General features: G+C 40.1%; 1 protein-coding gene across 1 annotated transcript in view; it reads left to right on the top strand.

Annotated features, from left to right (window-relative positions):
- The window catches only part of DOCK10 (dedicator of cytokinesis 10), a 209,768-nt gene that overhangs the window by 133,865 nt on the left and 50,084 nt on the right, over positions 1 to 25,819 (top strand). The window contains exons 20-28 of the mRNA XM_065880263.1: positions 3,237 to 3,360; positions 3,557 to 3,678; positions 4,051 to 4,137; positions 6,833 to 6,925; positions 7,366 to 7,484; positions 11,914 to 11,983; positions 15,306 to 15,419; positions 19,516 to 19,587; positions 24,674 to 24,820. Coding sequence (XP_065736335.1) covers positions 3,237 to 3,360; positions 3,557 to 3,678; positions 4,051 to 4,137; positions 6,833 to 6,925; positions 7,366 to 7,484; positions 11,914 to 11,983; positions 15,306 to 15,419; positions 19,516 to 19,587; positions 24,674 to 24,820 — 948 coding nt within the window. The remainder of the gene's footprint in view (positions 1 to 3,236; positions 3,361 to 3,556; positions 3,679 to 4,050; positions 4,138 to 6,832; positions 6,926 to 7,365; positions 7,485 to 11,913; positions 11,984 to 15,305; positions 15,420 to 19,515; positions 19,588 to 24,673; positions 24,821 to 25,819) is intronic.

Raw genomic sequence — 25,819 nt, 5'->3', positions numbered from 1 at the left:
AAATGCCCTCACAGACACAGAGAAATCATGTTTAGCCAGCTCTCTGGGCATCCCGTGGCCCAGCCAAGTTGATACATAAAATTAACCTTCACACCTTCCTAATTTATGGATAAGGAAGCCAGCGATCAGAGAAGCAACTTTGACAAGGGCACATAACTATGAAGTGACAGTCAAAATTTAAGCCAGCCCATGTGACTCCAGAGCCTGAAGCTTCACTGCTCTGCTATAAGCCATATAAAAAAAAAAAAACTTATTGGATTAGTAGTAAATGACTATACATATGTCAGCTTGTATTACAAACAAGTTTCAGTGATTAAATTTAATTTCTAACCGTGAAGCTAAGGTCTGAACTAATGCAACCTGCCAATGTGATTTCTGGGATTTAAAATACCACATCTTTTGTATTAGTTTCCTATTGCTACTTTAACAAATTATCACAGTTTCGTGGCTTAAATAACACACATTGATTACCTTACGGTTCGGTGGGTCAGAACTCTGAAATGGGTCCCACAGGGCTGAAATCAGGTGTCAGCAGGCCTCCATTCCTTCTGGAAGTTCTCGGACGAATCCTTACCTTGCCTTTTCCAGTTTCTGGAGACTGCCCTTACTCCTTGGCTTGTGACCCCTTCCAGCAATGTCATTACTCTGACCTCTGTTTCTCTCCTCACATTTCTTAGGACCCTGACTCTCCTGCCTTCCCCTGATAAGGACCTTTGCGATTACATTGGGCCCACTGGGCTAATCCAATTTAATCTCCCCATCTCAAGACCCTTAATTTAATCACAGCTGCAAAGTCCCTTTTACTGTGTAAGGAGACATATTCATATATTCTGAGGATTAGGACTTGGGGGGCATCCCGGGGGGCCATTATTCTGCCTATGACACCTTGTTACATGTCAACCATTTATAAACTTCTTAAAAGAACACCAATGAAACCACAGACCTGACTAACCTTATCTCCTTCCTCCACATCCATTTAATGCTCTTAAATTTTTTCCCTATAAATTCAGGACAGAACTAAAAAAAATAAATAAATAAGGGAAAGGGCTATTACTACATTACAGAATATTTACTACATTGGTTGACCTCTTGACAAAGCCCATCTGAAAGGTGCATCCTCTGTCGACATATAAGATTTAACGAAGAAAAAGAAAATGTTCTTACGGTTAAGTCTGGCTTTTAATCTCTCTCACGCTCATGTGCTTCCCGGAATCCTTGTAAAAGCCATGAGCTTTTCCACAAGAGAACATGTATATAATGAACTGCCTGGTGAACTCTGCAGTGCAGATTCAAAACCATTTTCTTCTTTTTTATTGCAAAAGATGATTGCATTAATTATAAACATGAATATAAATTCTTCTAAGGCACTGCTAAAATATAATGTATTTGCAGTATTTGTTACCAAGGAGTGTTAGCATTAATGTGTAGTTTACTGGAATTCTTGAACACTTGTGTCAGTCCCATGTATTCCAACTAAAAAAAGAAAATCTCGTTCTACTGCATTGTTAGTTATTGTATGTTTTGAACTGTATATTGGCTTTTGTTACCAGGTTAGCATGCTGGTATGTAATGAATATATCTAAGCTGTAAACCATTCTAATTCAGGAGTTCTCAAACCTTACCAGGCACAGAATCACCTGGAAGGCTTGTTAAAACACAGATTACTGGAACCCACCCCAGATTTTTGGATTCCATATGTCTGGGAGGGGGCCTGAGAAATTGCATTTCTAAACAACTTTCTCAGAGATGCTGGTACTGCTGTTCCAGGGATGACACTGAAAATCTGTGTAATAAATTCTCTCCTGAGCAATGTGACAATAAAGTAACTATATATGTAGATGCACAGAGAGTCTAATAAAAACCAGTAGATAATTTGCTTGGCTGTTTATCACCTTATTGCTTGATTTGACTGTTCAAGAAATTACCTAGTTGCTAATATTTTTTTTTTAATTTTTATTTATTTATTTACTTATGGCTGTGTTGGGTCTTAGTTTCTGTGCGAGGGCTTTCTCTAGTTGCAGCAAGTGGGGGCCACTCTTCATCGCCGTGCGCGGGCCTCTCACTATCGCGGCCTCTCTTGTTGCGGAGCACAGGCTCCAGACGCGCAGACTCAGTAATTGTGGCTCACGGGCCTAGTTGCTCCGCGGCATATGGGATCTTCCCAGACCAGGGCTCGAACCTGTGTCCCCTGCATTGGCAGGCAGATTCTCAACCACTGTGCCACCAGGGAAGCCCCCTAGTTGCTAATATTGAACTGAAAGTCACTTACCTGCATGGGATCCTGGGATTCCAGTGTGACATGTGTTCTTGTCCTGGAAGATCCTATTAATTACTGACTAGTCCATCCTCCCAGTGACTCAAAGCCCCCTAACATCTTTCGCCTTGGTTGCTACCTCTGTATCATCCTACTTTGCAAGGCCATGGAGGGAATTAAATGACAACCTATGTGACAGAGGTTTGGAAACTGCAAAGCACTATCACATGTAGAAGGTTCCAAAACCTTTCTTTCCAGGAACATGGAGGACGCTCCTCATTAAGTATATTCTTCACCTATATCAATTTTATGTTTTATGTTTTTTTCGCAAGTGTCATTTACAGAGGAGAACGTTACCACAGTGTAATTTTTTACACAGTACATACCGCATATCTTTTTGTGGTTTTTATAACGGATAGATTCCATGCTCCAGTTACATCATTTGCCACTACCATGTTCCTCAGCAATGTGCCTGTGGATCATCTGGGGATGATCTAAATGCAGATTCTGATTCTGTATGTCCGGGGCAGTGTCTGAGAGTCTGCATCCCTAATCAGCTCCCAAGTGATGCTTATGCAACTGGTCCATGCACACATTCTGGGAGGCAAGGACCTACTCTTCACTCAACTCATGTCTCTTGATGATAGGTCCTTAATCTGTACCTTATTCACATGCTACTGTCATGTCTGTGTGTGTGTGTGTGTGTGTGTGTGTAATTCATGGTGGTATAAATTATCTAATGAGAAACACTAGGTATTCTAAGTTATCACCACAATAAAGAAGTAAAAATAACAACACATTACTGCTAGTGGGATGGATATTTATTGAGAGGTAAATCGTACTTCTAGTGCTGACTATTAAATTGTGGACCTAGATTTCAGTGAAAGACTTTTAAAAAGGCTAACATGCCTATGCTTTGTCTTGTCCTGACACTGGGAAAATGATTTCAATCTTCGCCCAGCTGTTGTCTCTTTCGTTGCAGGTGAAAATTGAGCTACCAACACAACTTCATGAGAAACACCATATTTTTTTTTCTTTTTATCATGTCACTTGTGACATAAATGCAAAAGCTAACGCCAAAAAGAAGGAGGCTCTGGAAACACCAGGTATTGACAGAAAACAATCTGAGATAGCTGTGCATGTTATCTCTGGAACTTAAATTGGAGAGTATTTGAAAAGCTCTGATTTATTGAGTTTTTTAAAGTGACGTTTTATATTCATAAATGATAAATAGCTTTATTTTTACTCCTCTCCATGAAGATTTGTACTGAAAAGTTTTCCCTTTGTTGTTCCTTTGCACAGTTGGATATGCTTGGCTTCCTCTCATGAGAGATGATCAGATAGCTTCTCAAGAGTACAATATCCCAGTAGCAACAAGCCTGCCTCCGAATTATTTAAGCTTTCAAGATTCTGCAAGTGGAAAGGTATTGAATGATGTATAACTTAAGAGAAAAAATACATGGGCTAAATGGCATGAGGTTATCTTCTTTCTGCTGTTTGAATTAACCCAACCTTGGTGTATGCATCCATTGTAATAAGGAATCAGGTATACCTATGATATGTCAAATATCTTGTTTAGTTTGTGGCCAGTGGAAATGATCTGTTCAAAATGATCCCCTGGTATCACATTGGTTTCATTGACCAATATTACCAAATGTATTCGCATCTCTTATATTCCATCTCTATAGGACGGCGAGGTTAATGGGTCAGGATGACAAATTAACATAAACTAAATAACCTGTTTATTTCCTCTCTCTCAAATTGCCACAGTGACAGTAACAAACTCTTTTTTGCAGCATGGTGGGAGTGACATTAAATGGGTCGATGGTGGCAAACCACTTTTCAAAGTATCGACATTTGTTGTATCAACAGTGAATACTCAGGTGAGCGTGTTGTCCTGAAATATCAAAATCTTCTCTAACACATAAAATCATAAAGCGTCTCCTAGATTTACAGGAGGAGACTCACCGTTCCACAAGGTGTCAGAGAGCAGGTGATCAAAAAGGAAGAATGTTTGTGGCAAAACTGTATCCCTCTTCCAGAAGAGATTGAACGCCCTAACCCATAAAAGCTCAGGCACTACCAAACTGCAAACCAAAATTCCAGTAGTGGATCTATCAAGAGGGCACTTTCCTTGGAAGATGGTTTGCTTCCCATGACAACCCCCAAGTGTTAAAAATATGAAACGTTTAAAATAAAGGCTTTGGACCTTTACCTTAAAACTCAGTCTAATTCCCAATCCCTACCAGAGGCTCCTCTCATGGAAAGGCCACGAGGTTGGCAGAACTGTATTTGAGAGTCACCTCGGCCAATTTCTGGCCCAGTGACCCTGGACAAGTCACCTCACCCCTGCAGTCCTGTGTCCTCAGCAGGAAAATGATAACAATAGAAAATCTCAACCCAAGGTGGTTGTGAGGCTCAAAATGAGAAACTGAACATGAAAATATCTCATGAACTGCAAAACGCTGTACAAATGTAGTTATTATCACTGTCAAATTACCACAAACTCACCCCTTCCATTGCAAGGCAGCTAACTTTACCACACTGTGAGGACTTTTGTGGTGCTAATTATAAACAAACTATTACAAGTACATAGACTGTGTATTGCTTCTTTCTTAAATTCAGCGTGTACCCGCGGTGTGTGTGTGTGTGGTTTTCTGTTTGTGTTTTTGCTTCATGCTGCTTTAACCCTAGCACATACTTGGCTACTAAGAAAAATGAAATAATCCGGGTACCACCATAGATTGGATCAAAATGTCTTTCCGTAACCACTGGTGCCTCAAGCCAAATTTAGTCCTCTTCCCAAGTCCTATGCCCATGACACCTTAAACCCATCTTTTCTCTGACACCATCAGCCCCGGTCAGGTCCCACAAAATGGTCATTCTCCACCAAATCCTGCTTTTATATCTCTCAGAATGCCCCGAGTTTCTCTTTCCCACACCTCCAGCTGCTTTTCTCCAAACTACCCAGGTCTCTCTGTGACTCACCACTACTCTCCTTTCTGCACATCAGCTTCCACCGCCCACACACTCGTCACCCTGGGGGACACCTTCGTCCTTCCTCCATAGCGGTATTTACCTCAATTTTCGAACACGCCAGGCCCTATCCTGCACTGTGCCCTCTGTCTGCTTCATGCCTCCAAGATCCAGGGATTTTGTGACACCCAGCCTTTCGTCAGCCAGGAGGGCGATCTCTCCCTCTCTGCCTACCCTCCCCTGATTGGTCTGGGCAGCTCCTACCCAACCTTCAGAGCTTGGCTCAAATGTCGCGTCCTCAAAGAAGCCTTCCCTGTCCCCTAACCCCTCAGATATGCCGTGTCATCTTGTCATACACCCATACAGCACCCTGCTTTCCTTTGAAGCACTTGTCTAATTATGAGCAAATAGGTATGTGTGAAAATCATGGCATGGTACCTGATTCCCGGGCATAATGGAAGGACCACAGAGTGGCTTTTCCTTGCCCCTGACTCTGACCTCCGTACCTGACAAGAACCTGACACAAACCTGACACATAGACAGCTTTCAATAAATAACTGTCGAATAAATGAAGTGAAACTGAAAATATACACACACGCACGTGCACGCACACACGCACACACACACGCACACAAATACCCCGACTTGAGGGGAACCCCAACCACAGATGCCCTCTAGAACTGACAAAGGCCAGAGAAACCCCCAGAGAGTGCACCTACACTAAAAGTCTGTATTCCACTTCCTGACTTCATAACTTTGACCCTCAACACAGAAATTAGGCATTTCCAAGGTGACACCCTTTTCAGGAAAGAGCATTAAAGGGCTGATTAGTTTGCTTAAGCTGCCATAACAAAATACCAGACTGGGTGACTTAAACAACAGAAATGTATTTTCTCACAGGTCTAGAGGCTGGAAGTCTGAGATCAAGGTGTCAGCAGAGTTGGCTTCTTCCAAGGCCTCTCTCCTTGGCTTTCCTCTGTGTGTGCACATCCAGGTTTACTCTTTCATGAGGACATCAGTCATATTGGACTAGGGCCACCCTAACTAATTACCTCTTTAAAGACCTAATCTTCAAATATCATTACATCTGGAGGTACTGGGAATTAGGACTTCAACATATGGGTCTGGGGAGTCAAGTTTTATCTCATGTCAGGTGGACTTCATAATTTTTTTATTAACTTTGACATTTTAAGTACGAAAATATCCGTATGCATTTTAAACTGTACCCATTCTCGTGTGTGTTAAAGAATATGTAAGAAAAATTGGTAGAAGTCTGTGGAAGGAAGATGACAGAAGACAATTTAAAAAGAAAGAAAGGAAAGCACAGAGACAAGGGAAGTAATTCTCTAGCCATTATCATGTGGCCCGGAAAGAAAACAAATCTCTGAGAGTGAAATAGGAGAGAGAGGGGACTTTGTAGTTCAGGTCAAGCCCTCTGTGTGCTGGAATGCCTGTGAAAATGAGAGGTCTGTCACTATGCCTCCTGGACAAATCACCTCACATCAAGGCATCTTGTCCTACAGAAGGGCTCACCTCCCATCACCATGATTGTTCCACAGCTTACATGTCATCAAAAATCAAGACTTTCTTTTGCTGTTTCAGGATCCACATGTGAACGCATTTTTCCGACAGTGCCAAAAAAGGGAGAAAGATATGTCTCAGTCACCTACCTCGAGTTTCATCCGTTCTTGTAAGGTAACATGACATGCAAATAGCTGCAGTGGTCTCCAGGGTAGAAATGGGCAAAACAGACCTTTACATTTTGCACTGAGCAGCAAACTAAGGGGTAATTATTATCGAAGATTTTTAAACACCTTATCAATTCAGAGACTAAATGATTTTATTTCACAATTCCTAAAAGATGTCTGTGTGTTCATTAAAAAATAAGCAAAGATCAGTTTCTCCAAAATAAAAATGATTGAAAATCAGAATCAATTGACTCTAAATTAGTTAATTAGATGTAGAGTCCTTGCAACATTACCCCCATGCCTGTATGTCATGCTAAATGCCATGAAAAATAAAGTCAAACAAAAGTGAGCTACAGTAGTCATATTCGAGTTCTGAAGAACGTCAGTAAAAGAATGTGCTTTAAATTTAATCAATGGCCTTTTTTTTTTGTCCTGCCAATTTAACAGAACTTATTGAATGTGGAAAAGATTCATGCAATCATGAGTTTCCTGCCGGTAATCTTGAATCAGCTCTTCAGGGTTCTGGTGCAGAATGAAGAAGATGAAATAAGCACAACTGTGACCAGGTATCCATAGCACACAGCCTTAGGGGAAGAGATTTTATAAGCTGTGGTTACACACAACTTTGATTATAACCGAATGGCCACCTGATTGCGTATGCTTGCATTTCGTTCGAATATGTATCTCAAAGTTAAGTATGTCTCACTCTGGAGTTCTTACCTTCTAATCATCTATTACTATCATTCAAGTAAAGTTTTAGACCTCTTTTTTAACTTTGTGTTTTTAGTTAAACTTTTTATTTTGAGATAGAGGCACATGCAGTTCTAAGAAATAATGCAGAGAGAGTCCATGTTCTCTTTAGATGTTCCCAATGGTGGCATTGTGCAAAACTATAGGACAATATCACTCCAAGAATATTAACATTGATAGAATCAGGAGACAGAATATTCCCGTCCCCACAAGGATGCCTCATGTTGCCCTTTTATTGACACACTTACTTCTTTGTCATCTCAAACCCCACTCCTTGCCCCGGGCAACTACTAATCTGTTCCCCATCTCTAAAATTTTGTTACTTTAAGAATTTTATATATATTATATTGCAATTTTATATATAATATGAATATATAAAATTTTATAATATGTTAAAATATACTCTGTGCTCCACATATTCATATAATAAATTGATGGGTTTATTATATATTCTATTTTCAATTCATATATAAATTATATATTTTATATATATATATATATATATACACATGGATATGGAATTATATAGTATCACGGTATATAACCTTTGCGGATTGGCTTTTTTCACTCAGCATAATTCTCTGGAGATTCATCCAGGTTGTTGCATCAATCAATCAATAGTTCTCTCCATTTTATTTCTGACTAGTATTCCACATCAAAAAATGTTTAAAAATTTACCTGTTGAAGGCTAGCTGGGTTGTTTCCAGTTTTGGGTACATTTGGGGTGAACATGTTTTCATTTCTTTGAAATGAGCAATTGTTGGGTCATAAGGTCATTGTATGTGTCGGTTTTAAGAACATGCCGAATCTCTTGCATTCCTATACACTGATGATGAAAAATCTGAAAGAGAAGTGAAGGAAACACTCCCATTTACCGTTGCAACAAAAAGAATAAAATACCTAGGAATAAACCTACCTAAGGAGACAAAAGACCTGTATCCAGAAAACTATAAGACACTGATGAAAGAAATTAAAGAGGATACAAATAGATGGAGAGATATACCATGTTCTTGGATTGGAAGAATCAACATTGTGAAAATGACTATATTACCCAAAGCAATCTACAGACTCAATGCAATCCCTATCAAACTACCACTGGAATTTTTCACAGAACTAGAACAAAACATTTCACAATTTGTATGGAAACACAAAAGACCCCGAATAGCCAAAGCAATCTTGAGAAAGAAAAACGGAGCTGGAGGAATCAGGCTCCCGGACTTCAGACTATACTACAAAGCTACAGTCATCAAGACAGTATGGTACTGGCACAAAAACAGAAATATAGATCAATGGAACAGGATAGAAAGCCCAGAGACAAATGCATGCACATAAGGTCACCTTATCTTTGATAAAGGAGGCAAGAATATACAGTGGAGAAAAGACAGCCTCTTCAATAAGTGGTGCTGGGAAAACTGGACAGCTACATGTAAATGAATGAAATTAGAACACTCCCTAACAGCACACACAAAAATAAACTCAAAATGGATTAAAGACCTAAATGTAAGGTCAGACACTATCAAACTCTCAGAGGAAAACATAGGCAAAACACTCTATGACATAAATCACAGCAAGATCCTTTTTGACCCACCTCTTAGAGAAATGGAAATAAAAAGAAAAATAAACAAATGGGACCTAATGAAACTTCAAAGCTTTTGCACAGCAAAGGAAACCATAAACAAGATGGGAAGACAACCCTCAGAATGAGAGAAAATATTTGCAAATGAAGCAACTGACAAAGGATTAACCTCCAAAATTTATAAACAGCTCATGCAACTCAGTATCAAAGAAACAAACAAACCAATCCAAAAATGAGCAGAAGACCTAAATAGATTGCCAACAAACACATGAAAGAATGTTCAACATCACCTATCATTAGAGAAATGCAAGTCAAAACTGCAATGAGGTACTACCTCACACCAGTCGGAATGGCCATCATCAAAAAATCTGCAAACAATAAATGCTGGAGAGGGTGTGGAGAAAAGGGAACCCTCTTGCACTGTTGGTGGGAATGTAAATTGATACAGCCACTATGGAGAACAGTATGGAGGTTCCTTAAAAAACTAAAAATAGAACTACCATATGATCCAGCAATACCACTACTGGGCATATACCCTGAGAAAACCATAATTCAAAAAGAGTCATGTACCACAATGTTCATTGCAGCTCTATTTACAATAGCCAGGACATGGAAGCAAGCTAAGTGTCCATCGACAGATGAATGGTTAAAGAAGATGTGGCACATATATACAATGGAATATTACTCATCCATTAAAAGAAATGAAATTGATTTATTTGTAGTGAGGTGGATGGACCTAGAGTCTGGCATACAGAGTGAAGTAAGTCAGAAAGAGAAAAACAAATACCGTATGCTAACACATATATATGGAATCTAAAAAAAGAAAAATGGTTATGAAGAACCTAAGGGCAGGACAGGAATAATGATGCAGATGTAGAGAATGGACTTGAGGACACGGGGTGGGGAAGGGTAAGCTAGGATGAAGTGAGAGAGTGGCCTGGACATATATACACTACCAAATGTAAAATAGGTAGCTAGTGGGAATCAGCTGCATAGCAGAGGGAGATCAGCTCAGTGCTTTGTGACCACCTAGAAGGGTGGGATAGGGAGGGTGGGAGGCAGATGCAAGAGGGAGGAGATATGGGGATATATGTATATGTATAGCTGATTCACTTTGTTATAAAGCAGAAACTAACACACCATTGTAAAGCAATTATACTCCAATAAAGATGTTAATTTTTTTTAATTTTAATTAAAAATAACATGCTGAATTGCTTTCCAGAATAGCTGTACCATTTCTCTCCCACTGGATCTTATTTTTTTATGCTCAATTTTTCTTCAACTGTTCTCACTTTAAATTTGCCTGTACTATATTCTTTCAACATTACTAATCTGTCTTGTGGCTTTGGCAGTTACAATTTCCTCTTTCTAGAGATAGAATTCTTGATTAATTATTGAATCAAATATTTCTAAAGTTCACTTTTTTTAAAATATTAGTTACAGCATTCTGGAAAAAAACTACTCTTCATATTGAAATGTTTCTAGTACCTTCATAACTCACAGACATATTATTAGCATCTTTCAGAATGAGAGTCTTTAGCGTCAGTTTTTTGTTTGTTTGTTTGTTTGTTTGGCTGCGTTGGGTCTTCATTGCTGCACGCAGACTTTCTCTAGTTGCAACGAGTGGGGTCTACTCTTCATGGCAGTGCACAGGCTTCTCATTGCGGTGGCTTCTCTTTTTGCGGAGCATGGGCTCTAGGTGCACCGGCTTCAGTAGTTGTGGCACGTGGGCTCAGTAGTTGTGGCTCACGGGCTCTAGAATGCAGGCTCAGTAGTCGCACTGCACAGGCTTAGCTGCTCAATGGCATGCAGGATCTTCCCGGACCAGGGTTCAAACCCGTGTCCCCTGCACTGGCAGGCAGATTCTTAACCACTGCGCCACCAGGGAAGTCCCCTTTAGCGTCATTTTTAAAGTAAAGCTCTGAAGCTCTAGAAAATTAAAGTATCTCTAACAGCACTACAACCAGGCAGTTCTGGAGCCAGATTAGAAGGCCCCAACTGTGCCTTCAAGTTATGCCTTTCTCAACATGAGTATATGCATCTGTGTTGGCAAAACTCCTAAGTATTTCAGCAGATAGATCTGTTGAAATTCTGGGCTGTTCCTAAGCCCTACAGCCGTGGAGCAACTGGAAGTATTAATGTGAAGAAATCAGCCCATACCACAAGTGCTACTGGAAACCCTAACCCAGCTAAGAGGGAAAACCCAAAAACCTGCATCTTAAACTAATTAGTTTTTCCAAAAGCATGTATATAACACCTCTAGGTTGGAAGACTAGCCCTTTTAAAGTGGAACATGGTAGTTGGAGGTTAAAGAAGTTTTAATAAGGTACTAAAAATGATCCCTTTTCCAAGAAGACAATGTCAGCAAACACATAGACCATAATAGCACATACGACTTGGGCAAAAATGTCTCCAGTATGGTATTGCAGCCATAATACATTACTTATATCGTAGTGTTTAGAGATTTCATGGTTGGAAATGGCTAACAGGTATTGTAGATGTTAAACACCCAGTATTGGGGGATAAGGGGGGTGGGGAGAGTCTGAAATTGGTTCGTTCATTCATTCAACAACGATTAAGCACCCAGTTTACCAAGCACTCCAGTGACAAACCAAGTGGTATTTTCCTGCCTTCTCCAGAAAGTCCACTCAACAGCATTGCTTTTCCAGGGTTCTGACGGACATCGTGACCAAGTGCCATGAGGAGCAGCTGGACCACTGCGTCCAGTCCTATATTAAGGTACAAAATTGCCACCTGGGCATTGGTCATATCCCCTTGTGCTGTGTGGCTTTTCTCACTTCCTGTCTGCAACAAGTGGGAAGTTTACCCCTTTAGCTAGATGGTGCCTACCACAGTCGTATCAGACATTCCCCTTAGCTACTTAGAATTCCTTCTTTTTGCATTGATGGGCTCAATGTATTGTTTCAATGTATAAATAATGTGTACATGTGCAAATGAATATATATATGGGGAGAGAGAGCAAAGAAAGAGAGGAGAAAACTAAAGTATTGTCCTTTGAAGTCAACATTACAAATAAATGAAATTCCTCTATAAATTTAAGGAAGATGTTCCCTGTTGGTTTGTTGAATGTGCTGTTTCTTCTGTAATGTTTTCTTAGCTCTTTTTATTGTTTTCTCAGGCATTATTTCATTTTCCCAGTTACTGTATATTTGTACCTGCTTCTGGTATGTTAAGTCCTTTATCCTCTGGCATGAACCACTAGCCCATCCCATCAGTGTGCACTGCATCCTTCAGTGGCCTTCGTCAGATGTTCACTTGGATATGTTTATATTCTCATTTTCAGTTGGCCTGTGACTTAATGCCAATGAACTTGTGATGATGTTTGCACATTATAGTTCCAACCTAAAAGTCATCTTATTGAGTGAAGAGAAAAAATCCACCCAGAGATAAATGAAAGTACCTTATATTCCTTTATGATTCATAGAGGACCTAAATTTCAATATTTATGCACAGATTGTATCTTTAAGACACAGAGACCTTTTTATTAAAAGATATATTCCATTAATATATAGATAGACATTTATCCATATATTTTAGATGTCTAGAAAGGTGACTAGAGAAGAATTTGGCGTCTTCTGTGACAGAAATGCTCCCGTAAAAGGAAGTAACTAGAAATTTTATTCTGGAGTGAGCCCTTCTGAGATGCCATCAGTGAGGAATTTTTCTCATTACAGTTTTATATTTACATGTTTCCTACCTGTCAGAAATGTTAGATGTCTTCCCAAATATCTAAGTATGAGTGTGTGCCATTCCTTAAAATAGCTCATACGCCAAAAAGAGCTTCTTCACAATAATTTCCCTATGGTATAATTTTACCCAATAAGATCTACAATTCAATGGCAAAAGGCCAGTTCCACCTACAAATGCATTTTTAGTTTGCTCTCTAAGACAGAGTCATAGCTTACTTTTATAGGGTATTGAAGACTTTACTGTTCAACAGAAATCATCTATAGAATTTTCATTCTCTCAACACTTACCCCAGTTTTCCATTTCAATTGCCAAAGGGGCTGAGAAGAAAAAAAATTCCCCAATCCTTATTACACAAAGTCATCTTCTTTTCAACACACATATTATTTACCTTGTTCCAATGGAATCACTGAAAATTGCATTGAGAACCCACTGATGTTGCAGTTATTTTTGTGACAGCCGAGGCTAGTTCCTGGTGAGAGCCTTAAATCAGCTCTCAGATGTTATCTGTGGTGCTCTTGGAGCATTGTCCTGGAAATGCACCCTGGAAAGGTCTTTATTTTTAAGCAGGATGTTTGAAATATCCTGATGAGATCTTTTGATTTTGTAATGTAAGAAGCTGTGTATTTAGTTTGCTTTGAAGTGGTTCAAATCTAGAAATACACCTATGTGGAATTTCAAGCTGATAAAAATTCCTAAAGATATTTTATAACATAATTTCATATATCTAAAACAAATACAGCCTAATAAATATAACCAACTGGAATTTTACTCTGGAAAGAGCATTAAAGTAGCAGATGGAAAACGACATTCTAGTTAAGGTTAAATAGTTAACTTGGAGCAATCAGCCTCTCTGAGCCTCACTTTTCCCCTCTGTGAAGTGAGATGGGGGAGACCACGTGAACATCTAGGTCTATGATTCTGTGATTTGTCTCCCGCTGCAGTACATGGCTGACAGCCTGACCTTGACCAAGGAGTATGACTTTTTTTTACCCGTGGTGGAAAAAATTATTTTTTAGCATATACATTAAGCCCCACACCTAAGAGTATAATGAAAACTGGTACCAATACGTGCTTTGATGTCCTTGAAAGATGGGATAGCTGATATAATTCAAACCTATTCAGAAGTAATCTAAACACCATTTCAAGTTCAGTGGTGCTAAATGCTGCTAACTCACTCCATCTACGATATCCAAAATGCACACATACACCATGTCTTTTTCAAAAATGTATACCTAAGGTCAGTCTAATTAAATGCCATTGTTCACAGCAATTCGTAGGACTGATATGGTCTAGCCAAAATTTTTTAAATTTAAGAGCTAGTCAAAATGCCCTTGGGGCTGAATTACTGCACATGGCATTAGACAGTTGATGACATTACCCTCTATGAGTCATATTCCATGAGGGGGAAAATCATACGACTCTTGATTTTAGCTAGTTTCATGCATTTCTTAGCCTTGTTTTTCTCCTTTGGGATGAGCGTGGAGAAGTGAGGCCCCATCAGAATGATTTAGATGTCAGTGGCCTATGAAGTTCAAAGAAATAATTACAGACCCAAATGCAAAGTGCCTCTGCTTTGTTTCTTGCCTGCATTCATCCTTGACTGTAGTGAAGTCCAAATTTTGAATATTATGAAGAAATGACCTTCCTTGAGGCAAACCCAACTCATAAGTAAAATATTATAATTCAGTAATAAGCATTTTGTATTTCAAATATACGTGCATGAATTGATACTTCAAATATATGAAGAAATATGGAAAACTAAACCATGACATGCACTCAGTGGTGAATGCCAGCACCAATCTTTTAAGAAAAGAAAGCGAGAAGCATTAGTTATCTTACTGATGGCCAATTATTATGAACCTGTTGGTTGCCATGTCTCAGTATGAGATGGTAGTGGACCCTGGGCTTGTGGGCAGCTCACCTACTGGCCTCTGGAAGGCGCCTGCTTCCCCACTTGGCTATTTGAGTGGGTGCTCTACCCTTTCAGGATGAAGAAATGCTACCATGCCACCCACCTGTTGCCAGTGGAAGGAAGGAGAAGGGGAAATGTATCCTAAGTAGGTGGGTCAAAGCCCTCCATGTTTCCTTGAACCCTCTAAATTGCTCTCTGATCTTCTTTGTGATTTCTACAAAGAGCGTTTCAAGGAGAACTTAGGTGAGCAAGGCTTTACCTGTGCAAAGCCCTCAATAGGAGCAGGTGTGTATTACACTTATCATTGGGCCTTCATTTATTTCATGACAAAATCTGGCATGAGCAGATAATTTTGAGACATGAATTATTCTTGGAACGTAATTTTTGATGCTTTGTTTTTAAGTATTTAACTTTTTTTACTTTTTGGATTTTCTTCAGTTTGTGTTCAAGACCACGGCATGCAAGGAGAGAACTATACATGAGGAACTGGTTAAAAATGTGACTGGTCTTTTGCAATCAAATGACTCCACAACAGTCAAGCATGTCCTGAAGGTAAAGAATTTAAAGACGGTCCTTTCATTGGGATGGCTTACACTCAACCCTGAAGGTGATAGGAGTCATTGATTTTTATAGATCGTTTCTCTAATAGTTTCTGGTATAAGCTTCATGTTGAAACGGTAACATATGAACCTATTAAGAAAAAGAGATCCATGTCAAGAGAACAGATCATTTTAACAAGTAGAATGGACTCAAGTCCTTTGGCCTAAAGGCAGAACGAATGACTATTAAGAATGACCCAAAACATTCAAAAACGCTAAGTGTACCCCAAATAAAGTTTATTGGGTTTTCAGGCACAGTAAGAGGAAAACTACCAACAAAAGGATTAATGATGTAGACATGAACATACTGACGGCAGAGAAGAGGCAGAGAAACAGCCACTCTTTGACCCCCAAAAGTTGAAACACATGCATTTGTAGTAATATAAGAAGAGATGGTGAGAAGCTGGGAAAGATGTAACTTATAGACTTGTGAATTTAGTCCCCTGCTAAATTAATTATCTATCATGACTTGACAGATAGATGATTGATTAGTAAGTAGCTAGAAGGGGAGGCTGAAGGCTGGATCAATAAGCGTCAACAGGAGTTGACTAACATCAAATTTTCCTGGGCCAAGCGGTTTGTTTGTTTAAATTTCAATTATCCGTATGAGTATATTCATTCAGTTTATCCAACAAGTACGTTCCAAGTGCCTTCCTTGTGACAAGCACCATCCTCACCATCCTAGGCATTTGGCCTGCATTTAGAGAATAGAATAAAGATCTCTGCCCTTGGGAAGCTTACATTCTACTGCGGGATAAAAGCAATAAATGACACACATAATAGCAAAGTTAATTAAATTGTACGTTTGGAGGTGAGACGTAGCATAGGAAAAGAAAATGTCGAGCAGGTAAATGGAATGTGGAGTCCTGAGTATGCAGGGTGAGGTTTGCAGTTTTAAATAGAATGGTCAAGGTAGAGCTCATGGAGAAGGTAATACCTCAGCTAGAAATGTGAAGAAAGTGAGGGAGCTGGAGATGTTTAGGGTAGAACATTAAAGGTAGAGGGGAAAACATACCGTATTTATCTTTGTCTGACTTATTTCACTAAGCATAATACTGTCCGAGTTCATCCATGATGTCACAAATAGCAAAATTTCATTCACTTATATGTGGAATCTAAAAAGTAAAACAAACAAGTGAATATAACAAAACAGAAACAGACTCACTGATACAGAGGATGAACTAGCGGTTCTGAGATGAGAGAGGAGTTGGGGGAGGGGACAAATAAGTGAAGGGGATTAACAGGTACAAACTGTTAGGTATAAAATAAGTTACAAGGATGTAATGTAGAGTGCAGGGTATATCGCCAATATTTTTATAATAACCTTATATGGAGTACAATCTATAAAAATATTGCATCATTATGTTGTGTACCTGAAACTAATATAATATTGTAAGTCAGCTATATTTCAAAAAAAAAGGTAGAGGGGAAGACCTGTATAACGTTGTAAGGCAGCAGCACACCTAGTGGGTACGCCTGAAAGATGGCAGGGAGGCCAATGTGGCTGAAGCCACGTGAGCAAAGAAAAGCGGAGGCAAGTTGAAGTCAGAGAGGCAGCGGGAGGTTTGGCAGGTAATGTAAGGCCTGTGGGCCATTGCAAGGGTTTTGGCTTCCACTCAGAGAGAAACTGGGAGCCGTCAGAGGACTTTGAGTGGAGGAGTAACTTGAGCTGATCTTGGTTCAAAAGGATCGCTCTGATGGCTGCGTAGAGAATAGACTGTAGTGGGGTGAGAGTGGAGGCGGGGCTGCTGAAGAAAGCTGCCTGCCTAGCGTCCATGTTGCTGCAAATGGCATTATTTCATTCTTTTTAATGGCTGCGTAATATCCCATTGTATACATGTACCACGTCTTTATCCATTCGTCTGTCAGTGGACATGTAGGTTGCTTCCATGTCTTGGCTATTGTAGACAGTGCTGCAATGAACATTGGGGTGCATGTATCCTCTTGAACCATGTTCTTCTCCGGATATATGCCAAGGAGCGGGATTGCTGGATCATATGGTAGTTATATTTTTAGTTTTTTAAGGAACCTCCATACTGTTCTCCATAGTGACTGTACCAATTTACAGTCCCACCAACAGTGTAGGAGGGTTCCCTTCTCTCCACACCCTCTCCAGCAGGGTCCTCTGGGGAGAGTCAGTGTTCAGTTAAAAGACAAGGCAAAGGGAATGTTTGGAGGAGAAGTTCCATCTTCAGGAGATTTTATTGGTGATGGACCATGTGTTCCAGACCAAAGGTATGGTGGGTGGGTTTCAGGAGATGAGAAGCAGTGAGATACACAAGGGGGTATGCAGCACCTGCGGAGACCAGAGGGCAGGAGTGGGGCTTCTTCTGTCATCAGACGTGAACAGAGGCAAGAGTCTCAATGGGATTGGTCCTGGTGGATTCAAGGTAAATAGTGGAGGGGGGGCTGAGTGCTGAGGAGTGAGAGTGACAGGTGTCAGTTGAATCAAGAGACAAATGTTAGAACATTTGGCATGGTGGTTAAAAATATTATTTAGGACAAGGTGGGGTGCCTTGTGTTAATTAACTATTCCCAACAGCATGAATTTCACTTCCAATATCAAGTTTACTAAGGAATGACCCCCTTTTTAAGCCAGAGCTGCCCCTTTAGAGCTTAAACGTCCTTTCTTCCTCATCTCAGTCAATCTTCCAGCGTTAGAACCCAGTACTCAAAAGTTCTTAACAGCGTGGTTGGTATCAGCCTAAAATTGGATGTAGTTCAGATGCCCATCCACAGTAGAGCAGATAGGTAAATTGGGATTATATATGTGATGCAGTGACAATAGAGGACCCCCAGCTACCTAGCTCCACATAAACAAACCTCAGAAAAGCATTTGTTGAATTGAAAAGGCAATCACAAGAGAATACATACAGGATGATTCCGTTTATTTAAAGTTCAGTGGCAGGCAAAACTGAATATCACTTCGATGTATGATATTGGTAGCAAAATTATGAAGGAAAGCAAGGGAATGATGAGCACAAAATTCAAAATCATTATCTGTGGTGGAGAGGCTGGGAAGGGAAGAGGCTCAGGGAAGTGTATTCTTTGTAAGTGTATACAATATGTGATGTATATTTTTTGCATCTGGGTTAAGCAAGACCCTTAGACCCAAGAAAGAGGGGCCTCCACTCTTGAATCTGCTTTGATCTTCTCCAAATGCACCCCTTCTCATAAGAAAAAGTATGAGAATAGCCAAGAGCAATGCTCCTGGGAGCCCCTACCGCCTCTTCAGCACCTATAAGAATCCCCAGGAGCCCCTACCTAAAGGGTTTATAGGTTTATTCCTGGCCATGCTTAGATCTCTTTCCTAAGTCCATTGTTCAGAGGGAAAATCTGGAGTGTAACCCAAGACCCAAGAGGGGAGCCGTGTTTGGTGGGAGAGAGGGACCAGTCTGTGGGCAGCGCCTGGATTTGCAGGCTGGACAGTCACCCACGTGCCCCAGGCCCCTTAGTGTAGGGCAGAGCCTCAGGTGAGAAGAGGGGGTGAGCCCCACGTCCTTGTACAGCATTCCAAGTTGTCATGAAGTTATATTTGTCAAGATAGGAGGATCCAACATATTTTATTTAAGACTCTGCTAACTTGACTTTGAACTTTTAGAGAGTTTCACACGTGGCTTCCATTTTCACTCTTGCCTCTATCCCTGGCAATGTTAGGGGTGGGTCTGCTACACCATATTTTAAGATAAAAAAGTTTTACTTAGTTTTGTTTAACTAAGTAAAACAGATAGAACACCCAATGAATGAATAAGTATTTCATAAGACTACTGTCTACTCAGCCATGTCTAGCAAACCAGTATCTTGTTTTAGTTTAAACAGTCTTTGAGATGACTGAGGAACAGAAGTATCTGGTATTTACTTTTACCATTAGAACTTTGCTAAGGATGATCCTAACATAATGGAGAGTATACTATTGCTCGGATGCATTGAATTTCAAAGAATACATTTTAAGATAAACGTTTTATAAAATTGCACGTTGTGAAGAATGGAATTATCATTATTTTGCTATAAGATGATAAATTTCTGGTTGTCTTTTCTTTTCCTAACAGCATTCCTGGTTCTTCTTTGCAATTATCCTAAAATCCATGGCACAGCACTTGATTGACACAAATAAAATTCAGGTACGATCGTAGGTAATACAATAGCATCCAATAAATGTGAGACATGATTGTGTGTTATCAGTACAGGTCCTTCAGAAGCAGATGCCAGGACAAAATTAGAAGTACAAAAATGACTACAAAGGATAAAGGGACAGGCAAAAGGACTAGGAAGGTCTGACACCTGTGAAAGGAGATGGCAAAGGAAGGAGGATCAGCTAGAAAGAGGCTTGCAGTGAGAAAGTTGTAGGTGGGCCAATGGGCTGTCTGAGAGCAAAGAATGTTCATGACAAAAGTCCTGCATCGGGGAGATGGTCTGGCTCCGTTACCTCTGCAAGCTCAGTAATTACTCAGAGCAGCCGGAGAGAATGTGGCCTGGCATGGACTCTTGGGTGGGTCCCAAAGGCTTCGTAGTTACTTCATTCATCCCAGTAGACTTTTCCTCAAGGGAGTATCTGAGCTATGCACATCCTCGGCTGCCACCCGTGGTCCACAGTCCACAGCTTACACTACCTTTCACATATGATTATGAATCTTCTCCTCCACAGTTCCCATGGGCTTCTCCTTCCTGAAAGGAAACTTACAAGAGGGAGACTAGTGGGATTAACTGTAGCCCCTGTTACTGTAGTTGGTCTTGGAACCCTGTGCGGTTGTCATCACCTCCCCACTCTACCATCCATTCTAGATTGCCCTCACCCTCAGCCAGCAGCTCTGAAGGTCTTGGTGACTTACTGTGTTGTGACCCAAACCCTCATTCCAGAGTGGTCCAGGATGGTCTCACCCTCCCAAGCATCCAGTGTGTGGTTACTCTAGATGCTAATTATGTCAATACAAATTAAACATTTGGACCAGGTAAATGGCTGTTTGGTGGATTTTTGAAGCCAGTGGACTCTCTGCTAACAGAACTTTGGGCAGGGCAACTTTATTAATCCTGTGAGATTCCACTCTAATTTGGTGGACATGGTGGTGTTTTGGTCTCCAGATAGCAGTATCAACTCAGATCTTGTGGCCAATAGTTCTTGAAATATATGAATATTCCCCTCTGCCTAGTATCGTCACCAAGCCTTTGGAGAAGGACTGGTAGAATTATTACAGTATGTACTTACCAAAGTTCTGTAGGGGGCTTTCTTTAGGGACCCTGCCTCCTCTTCAGTCAGCATGTACCAGATCTGAAAATTGACTGAGATCCAGGAACAGAGAGAGGATTCACGTCTATTTACTGGAACAAACATCCTCATCTCCCGATTGTCCAGCCTTGCCTTCTTGGTGGACTTAAGCATCGCCATTGTTGGCTGCTGATTGTCTCGTCCCTAGGGCTTCCAACATGTCATTAATCAGCTCTGTAGCTCCCTGAGAGTCAAGCCCCCTTGGCTGCTCTCCAGATTTGCCATTTGTTTTGGTAATCGCAGCCCCCTGGCCCCTGGAGATTAGGTGCAATCACATGGCCTCTGTTATATTGATGCCCCTCATCCTCATGACTGTTAGTGAGCCAACACCGTGACTGCCTCTCTCACCTGCAGATGGGAGACGCCACCGAACGGTCTTAGGGATGTCGGTCCCCACTACCCTCCTGATGGCCGTGGTGGATAGTGGGTCTTCTGGACTCATATTTCCATTCCTACGTGTCCACCTTCGTCTGCTTCTTTATTCCTTCCTCATTCATCTGCCAGGGCAACCTAGGCATTTCCATTCTGCCTAAAATGAGCCATCTCCAGGATTCTAAGAGCCAGCTAACAGTGAGTGGTCCGTCTCCTGAGGTCTTATTTAAGCCCATGTCCTGACAAAGTGCCCTCATGTCAATGAATTTGAATTTATCCATTCTTAGGTTCTGGCCATCTTGGTCAAACACACTCAACATCCAATCTCAGTGGTACTCCCACTGTGGCTTCTGCTGGTACCTGCTAACTAATTCTTACAACTCCTTGGGGTACACGCTCTTCCTTACCTTATTAGGCCCAGCAGGTTCACAGCTGAGTTAAGCTGGCATTTAATCCCAGTTCATGGCCTGAGCTCCGGGAGAGGAGGAAGGACAGCTCTCGAAGGGTTTGCCTGGCGTCTTGCAGGGAGAGACCTTTGCAGTGTATTCCCACACAGGAGAAGTGCTGACTCTTAATAGAGAGGGATGGGGCACTGGGGATTCAGGGGAGTCTGCCAAGCCACCATCCTCGGGCCATCCATCCACATGCCCCATCCATGGCTCCAGACCTCAGGCCTTTCCAAACATGGCCTTGACATAAGCATAACAGACCTGCCTTGGCCGCACATCTAATCATCTCTGGTATTCCATAACTCTTAGTTCTTAAGTCCTATGTTTGCTTTTCAGCTGTGTCTGCTCTTCTACTTCCAGAGATAAGAGCCTCCTGTCCGGGAGGAAGAGAAAATCTAACATGAAGATAAGAATGATTCCTATCTCTCTGTTCTTAAGCTGTATCAGGAAACCTCACCACTGTAATCCTTGCTCTGCCACTAACATGTTAGATGATTTTAAAAAAAGACACTAAACGTCTCAGAGTCTGTTCGCCCATCTGTAAAAAGAACAAATTGGACTAAAATCCTTTAGTTTCCACCAGTATGTATCTGCTAAAATAGATCGGTCAGAAAACACCCTTATGAACAGCCTAAGAATAAAGGAACTCATAGTAAAGGAGAGTTTATCTTCACTCATTCAAGTTCCCTTTTCATTATCCTCTTCCATAGCAATCACCATACCCAGTTTTCTTCCAGAGGTGCACGGCCTTCCAATTTTCTAGCCATCTCTATTTATCACAGTAGGAGAAGACCAGATACCATCATTTGACTTGAAAGCATTCACAATAAACATCTCCCAAGCTATTTGCATTTTCTTTTCTTATTTTTTAATTGTGAAGTGAATAGCTTTCTTTGCTATTAAAAAAAGCTTCCATCATCAAGGAGATGTGAGAAAGTCAGATACCCTAGTCTGGTCCTCTGAAAGGCAGATAACACCTCCCTGTGACCCCTGCTTTCTTGTCCAAGGCGAATTCCTATTTACTGGGAAGTGCTGAATATCTTCTCAACACTGAGCTCTAGTAGCCAAAGTTTTCTTGTACTGGCTACACCTTTTGTTTCCCATCAGCCCCTTGTTCTTAACGAAATTCCCAAATGCCTGAAATTCAGCCCCTGTATTCTGCACCTGATCCTTGGGCCCTCTACCATATCATAGCCCAGGTTCTCCAACGCGTTCCAGCTCTGCAGCTTGGGATTCAACCATGCTGTCACCTTACCCCCCTTCCTCCCCTGCCCTGAGAGAGAAAATCCACCGTCCCCAGCTCAGGAATTCACCCGCCTCAAGCCCTTGGGATAGACTTCCAGAGAACAATTAAAAATATTGCTCGTGTGTTTACCGAGCAGCATGTCTTTGGGTTAAGAGTAGGAGTAGGCTACAAGGGGAGTTTGAAAGGAAGGCAGAAAAGACAGAGGAACAGAGGGGTTATCAAAGTCCAAGGTATTACTGTATGTCCTTGTGAAGAAAATGTTGACATTGATATGTTTAATGTATCTTGGAGGACTAACACAATGAAAAAAGGAAAACTACAAATGTGCTTTGATTATCTAAAAAGTGATTGTTGCTTTCATAGGTGAATTGTTTACCCTTATTTCCCCAGGGTACACAGAGCAGGATGAAAAATGATGTCTGCAATTAAATTCACTAGGTTTATTTGTTGTTAACTTAATTTGATTTCAACAATAAGCTTGGAATATATACAGGGGGTAACCATGAAATCCTCAAAATGCCTATACAGTCATGTCCTGGTACAATGGCTTAAAAAAAAGCCAGTCCAAGTCAGCTCCAGCGTCCAACAATTAATCACTGTTCGTTCTATGCAGTTCCTGTAATTTTAGCCTCCGTGGTTTTTTTTCTTGCCTCATGGAAGGCTGGGTGCTCAGAATTTTAGAGAATATGGCACTGTCTAACTCTCAATTGTCTGTTTCTGTCTATAGTGAAAATGCGAGTCTAATTTTAAAGCCAACTTGTAAAGATGAATGAATCTTACCTATCTCGTGCAAAGAAGCTGTGTAAATTCACCAAGTAGAGACTGAAATGGGAAAACTCAGCTGCCTGAAACTTTCCCTTTATGTGCAGGAGTTCAAATTGGGGGGCAGGGGTTGGATTCCTGGACTGCGGGCAGTCTTTAGGGGCCTATAGAGTTGTATTCAATGTATGTTATGTAATCTCACAGCCAAATCACTTTTTATCTTGCGCCAAAACATCTTGACTGTGAAGTCCCACAGGCACCTGCGGTGGCATATGCTGGGACCATTGAGTTAAGACTAGCTTGTGTAAACCTTCATCTATAAGATAAATAAGGTTTGAGCATCTAATGGAAAACATGGTGATTATCGTTGATAACACTGTATTGTGTAATTGAAATTTGCTGAGAGTAGAACTTAAATGTTCTCTCCCCAAAAATATGTATGTGAGCTGATGGATGGCTTAATTAAGTAGATGAGGGGTGGAGGGTGGAATTCTTTCACAATGTGTATGTGTATGAAAGCACCACAGTGTATGCTTTAAATATCTTATAATTTTATATGTCAACTATAACTCAATAAAGCTGAAATAAATGTTTTAAAAAGAGTAGCTGGGACTCACTACTTATTAGTGAACATTACAAACCGATATCTGTACTCATTCAGTTATTCATTCACTGATTTCTTATAGTTGTTTATTGGAGGATTTCTAGTATTACAAAATCAAAATAATTGATTTTTAAATTAGAGAACTGTGAGTCAAAGAAAATCTAGAATAATATTCATTAAACCATTGATAGTAGTTATTTCCGGAGAGGGAAAGGAGGGGAATTAAGAGGTTATAAAAAAATGTTACATTTCTACATTGTCTGAATAGCCTGCAATTCATATATGTTATAATTTATAATGAAAAAGTGAAAAACTTATTGGGCAAAATAGAAAGAAACATTAAATGAAAATGATAAAAATCATGACCTTGAAATTAAAAGGGCTTCTATTTTATTATTGCTTTCAAGTTTTCAGAACGACTTTTTGTTTGTAGTAAGTCTTACAGTTTATGTTTTCCAAGCTTAGTATTTCACAGGTCACATTATAAAGAAATGATCCATTCTTTCCTTAGCTTTCTCGGCCTCAAAGATTTCCTGAATCTTACCAAAATGAATTGGACAATCTTGTCATGAGCCTAGCCGACCACATGATTTGGAAAAACAAAGATGCACTTGAAGAAACAAGAAGGGCAAACCACAGCGTTGCCAGATTTCTTAAGGTACAATTATACAAGATCACAGTTCTATTCAAGCCTCCGTGATAGTGGGTGTGAGATACTCTAAATGTCAATTTAAGTCACAGTTTCATTTATGATGAAAAGTCAAGACTACCAGGATTAGATGAATACTTTCATCTCTACATCTTTCTTGCTTGAAATACTTTTCGATACTTTTTCCTGTTTGGAGTCACACAGAACAAAAACTAAGGTTAAAGAAAAGTATCTACTTGAGTGTTGCCAAGTGTAGTACTTCTAAATATTTTTAAAGAGAAAAAGGAGATTTTTAAAGAAGCTGCACTGTGACAATATTATTCTCTTGGGCTTTTCTGCCCTTGAAGTGATGTTTTGGATTGGATACAGCTCTAACAGTGATGCCAAATAGCCACTTCGGGAAAATTTGGGGGAATTTAGCATTTTTGTTATATTACCTCTAGGCTCTTTTTACATGATGAAAATATTGTGCATTAATCACATAAAAGGAAAATTATCAAAGTATTGAGCAACATAAAGTGACTATATATAACATATATATATATACATACATATATTTAGCATCATTTCTTTGAATTACAGGCATTTCTATTGAATTGAGAAGAAAAATGTGCTTAGTCCAAGAAAAGCTAATGTAGAATGATGGCGTATCATTTAACAGATAATACATTCAACCAGAAGGATAATGTTTTTCTTCTATTCCTTCTTTTGCCCAACTGTTGACTACTGATGAAGCCACTTCATTGTTTCTTTGTGGTAGACACCAGAACATCCTGGATAGGTGTGGGAATTTATAAATAAATACTACTAACAAAGTTAAGAGGCTATGGAGGTAGATGGAAAATTAGCTTAAGTTGTCTTTGGTGAGTTTTAATTCAGTCTAATTTCTTTTTTAATGTGTTAAATGCAGTTTCAAATTGCATACTATATTTGTTCTCCTCTTGTATTTCTTTTTCTTCACTGTTTTGCCTCTTATTTTTGCTTTTTTTCTTGCTTCAGAAAGAGAAA

The sequence above is a fragment of the Phocoena phocoena genome, chromosome 7 (assembly GCF_963924675.1).
Source record: "Phocoena phocoena chromosome 7, mPhoPho1.1, whole genome shotgun sequence".
Taxonomy (NCBI): Eukaryota; Metazoa; Chordata; class Mammalia; order Artiodactyla; family Phocoenidae; genus Phocoena; species Phocoena phocoena.
Note: the sequence above shows the minus strand (reverse complement) of the source record. Positions and strands in the feature narration are given on the sequence as shown.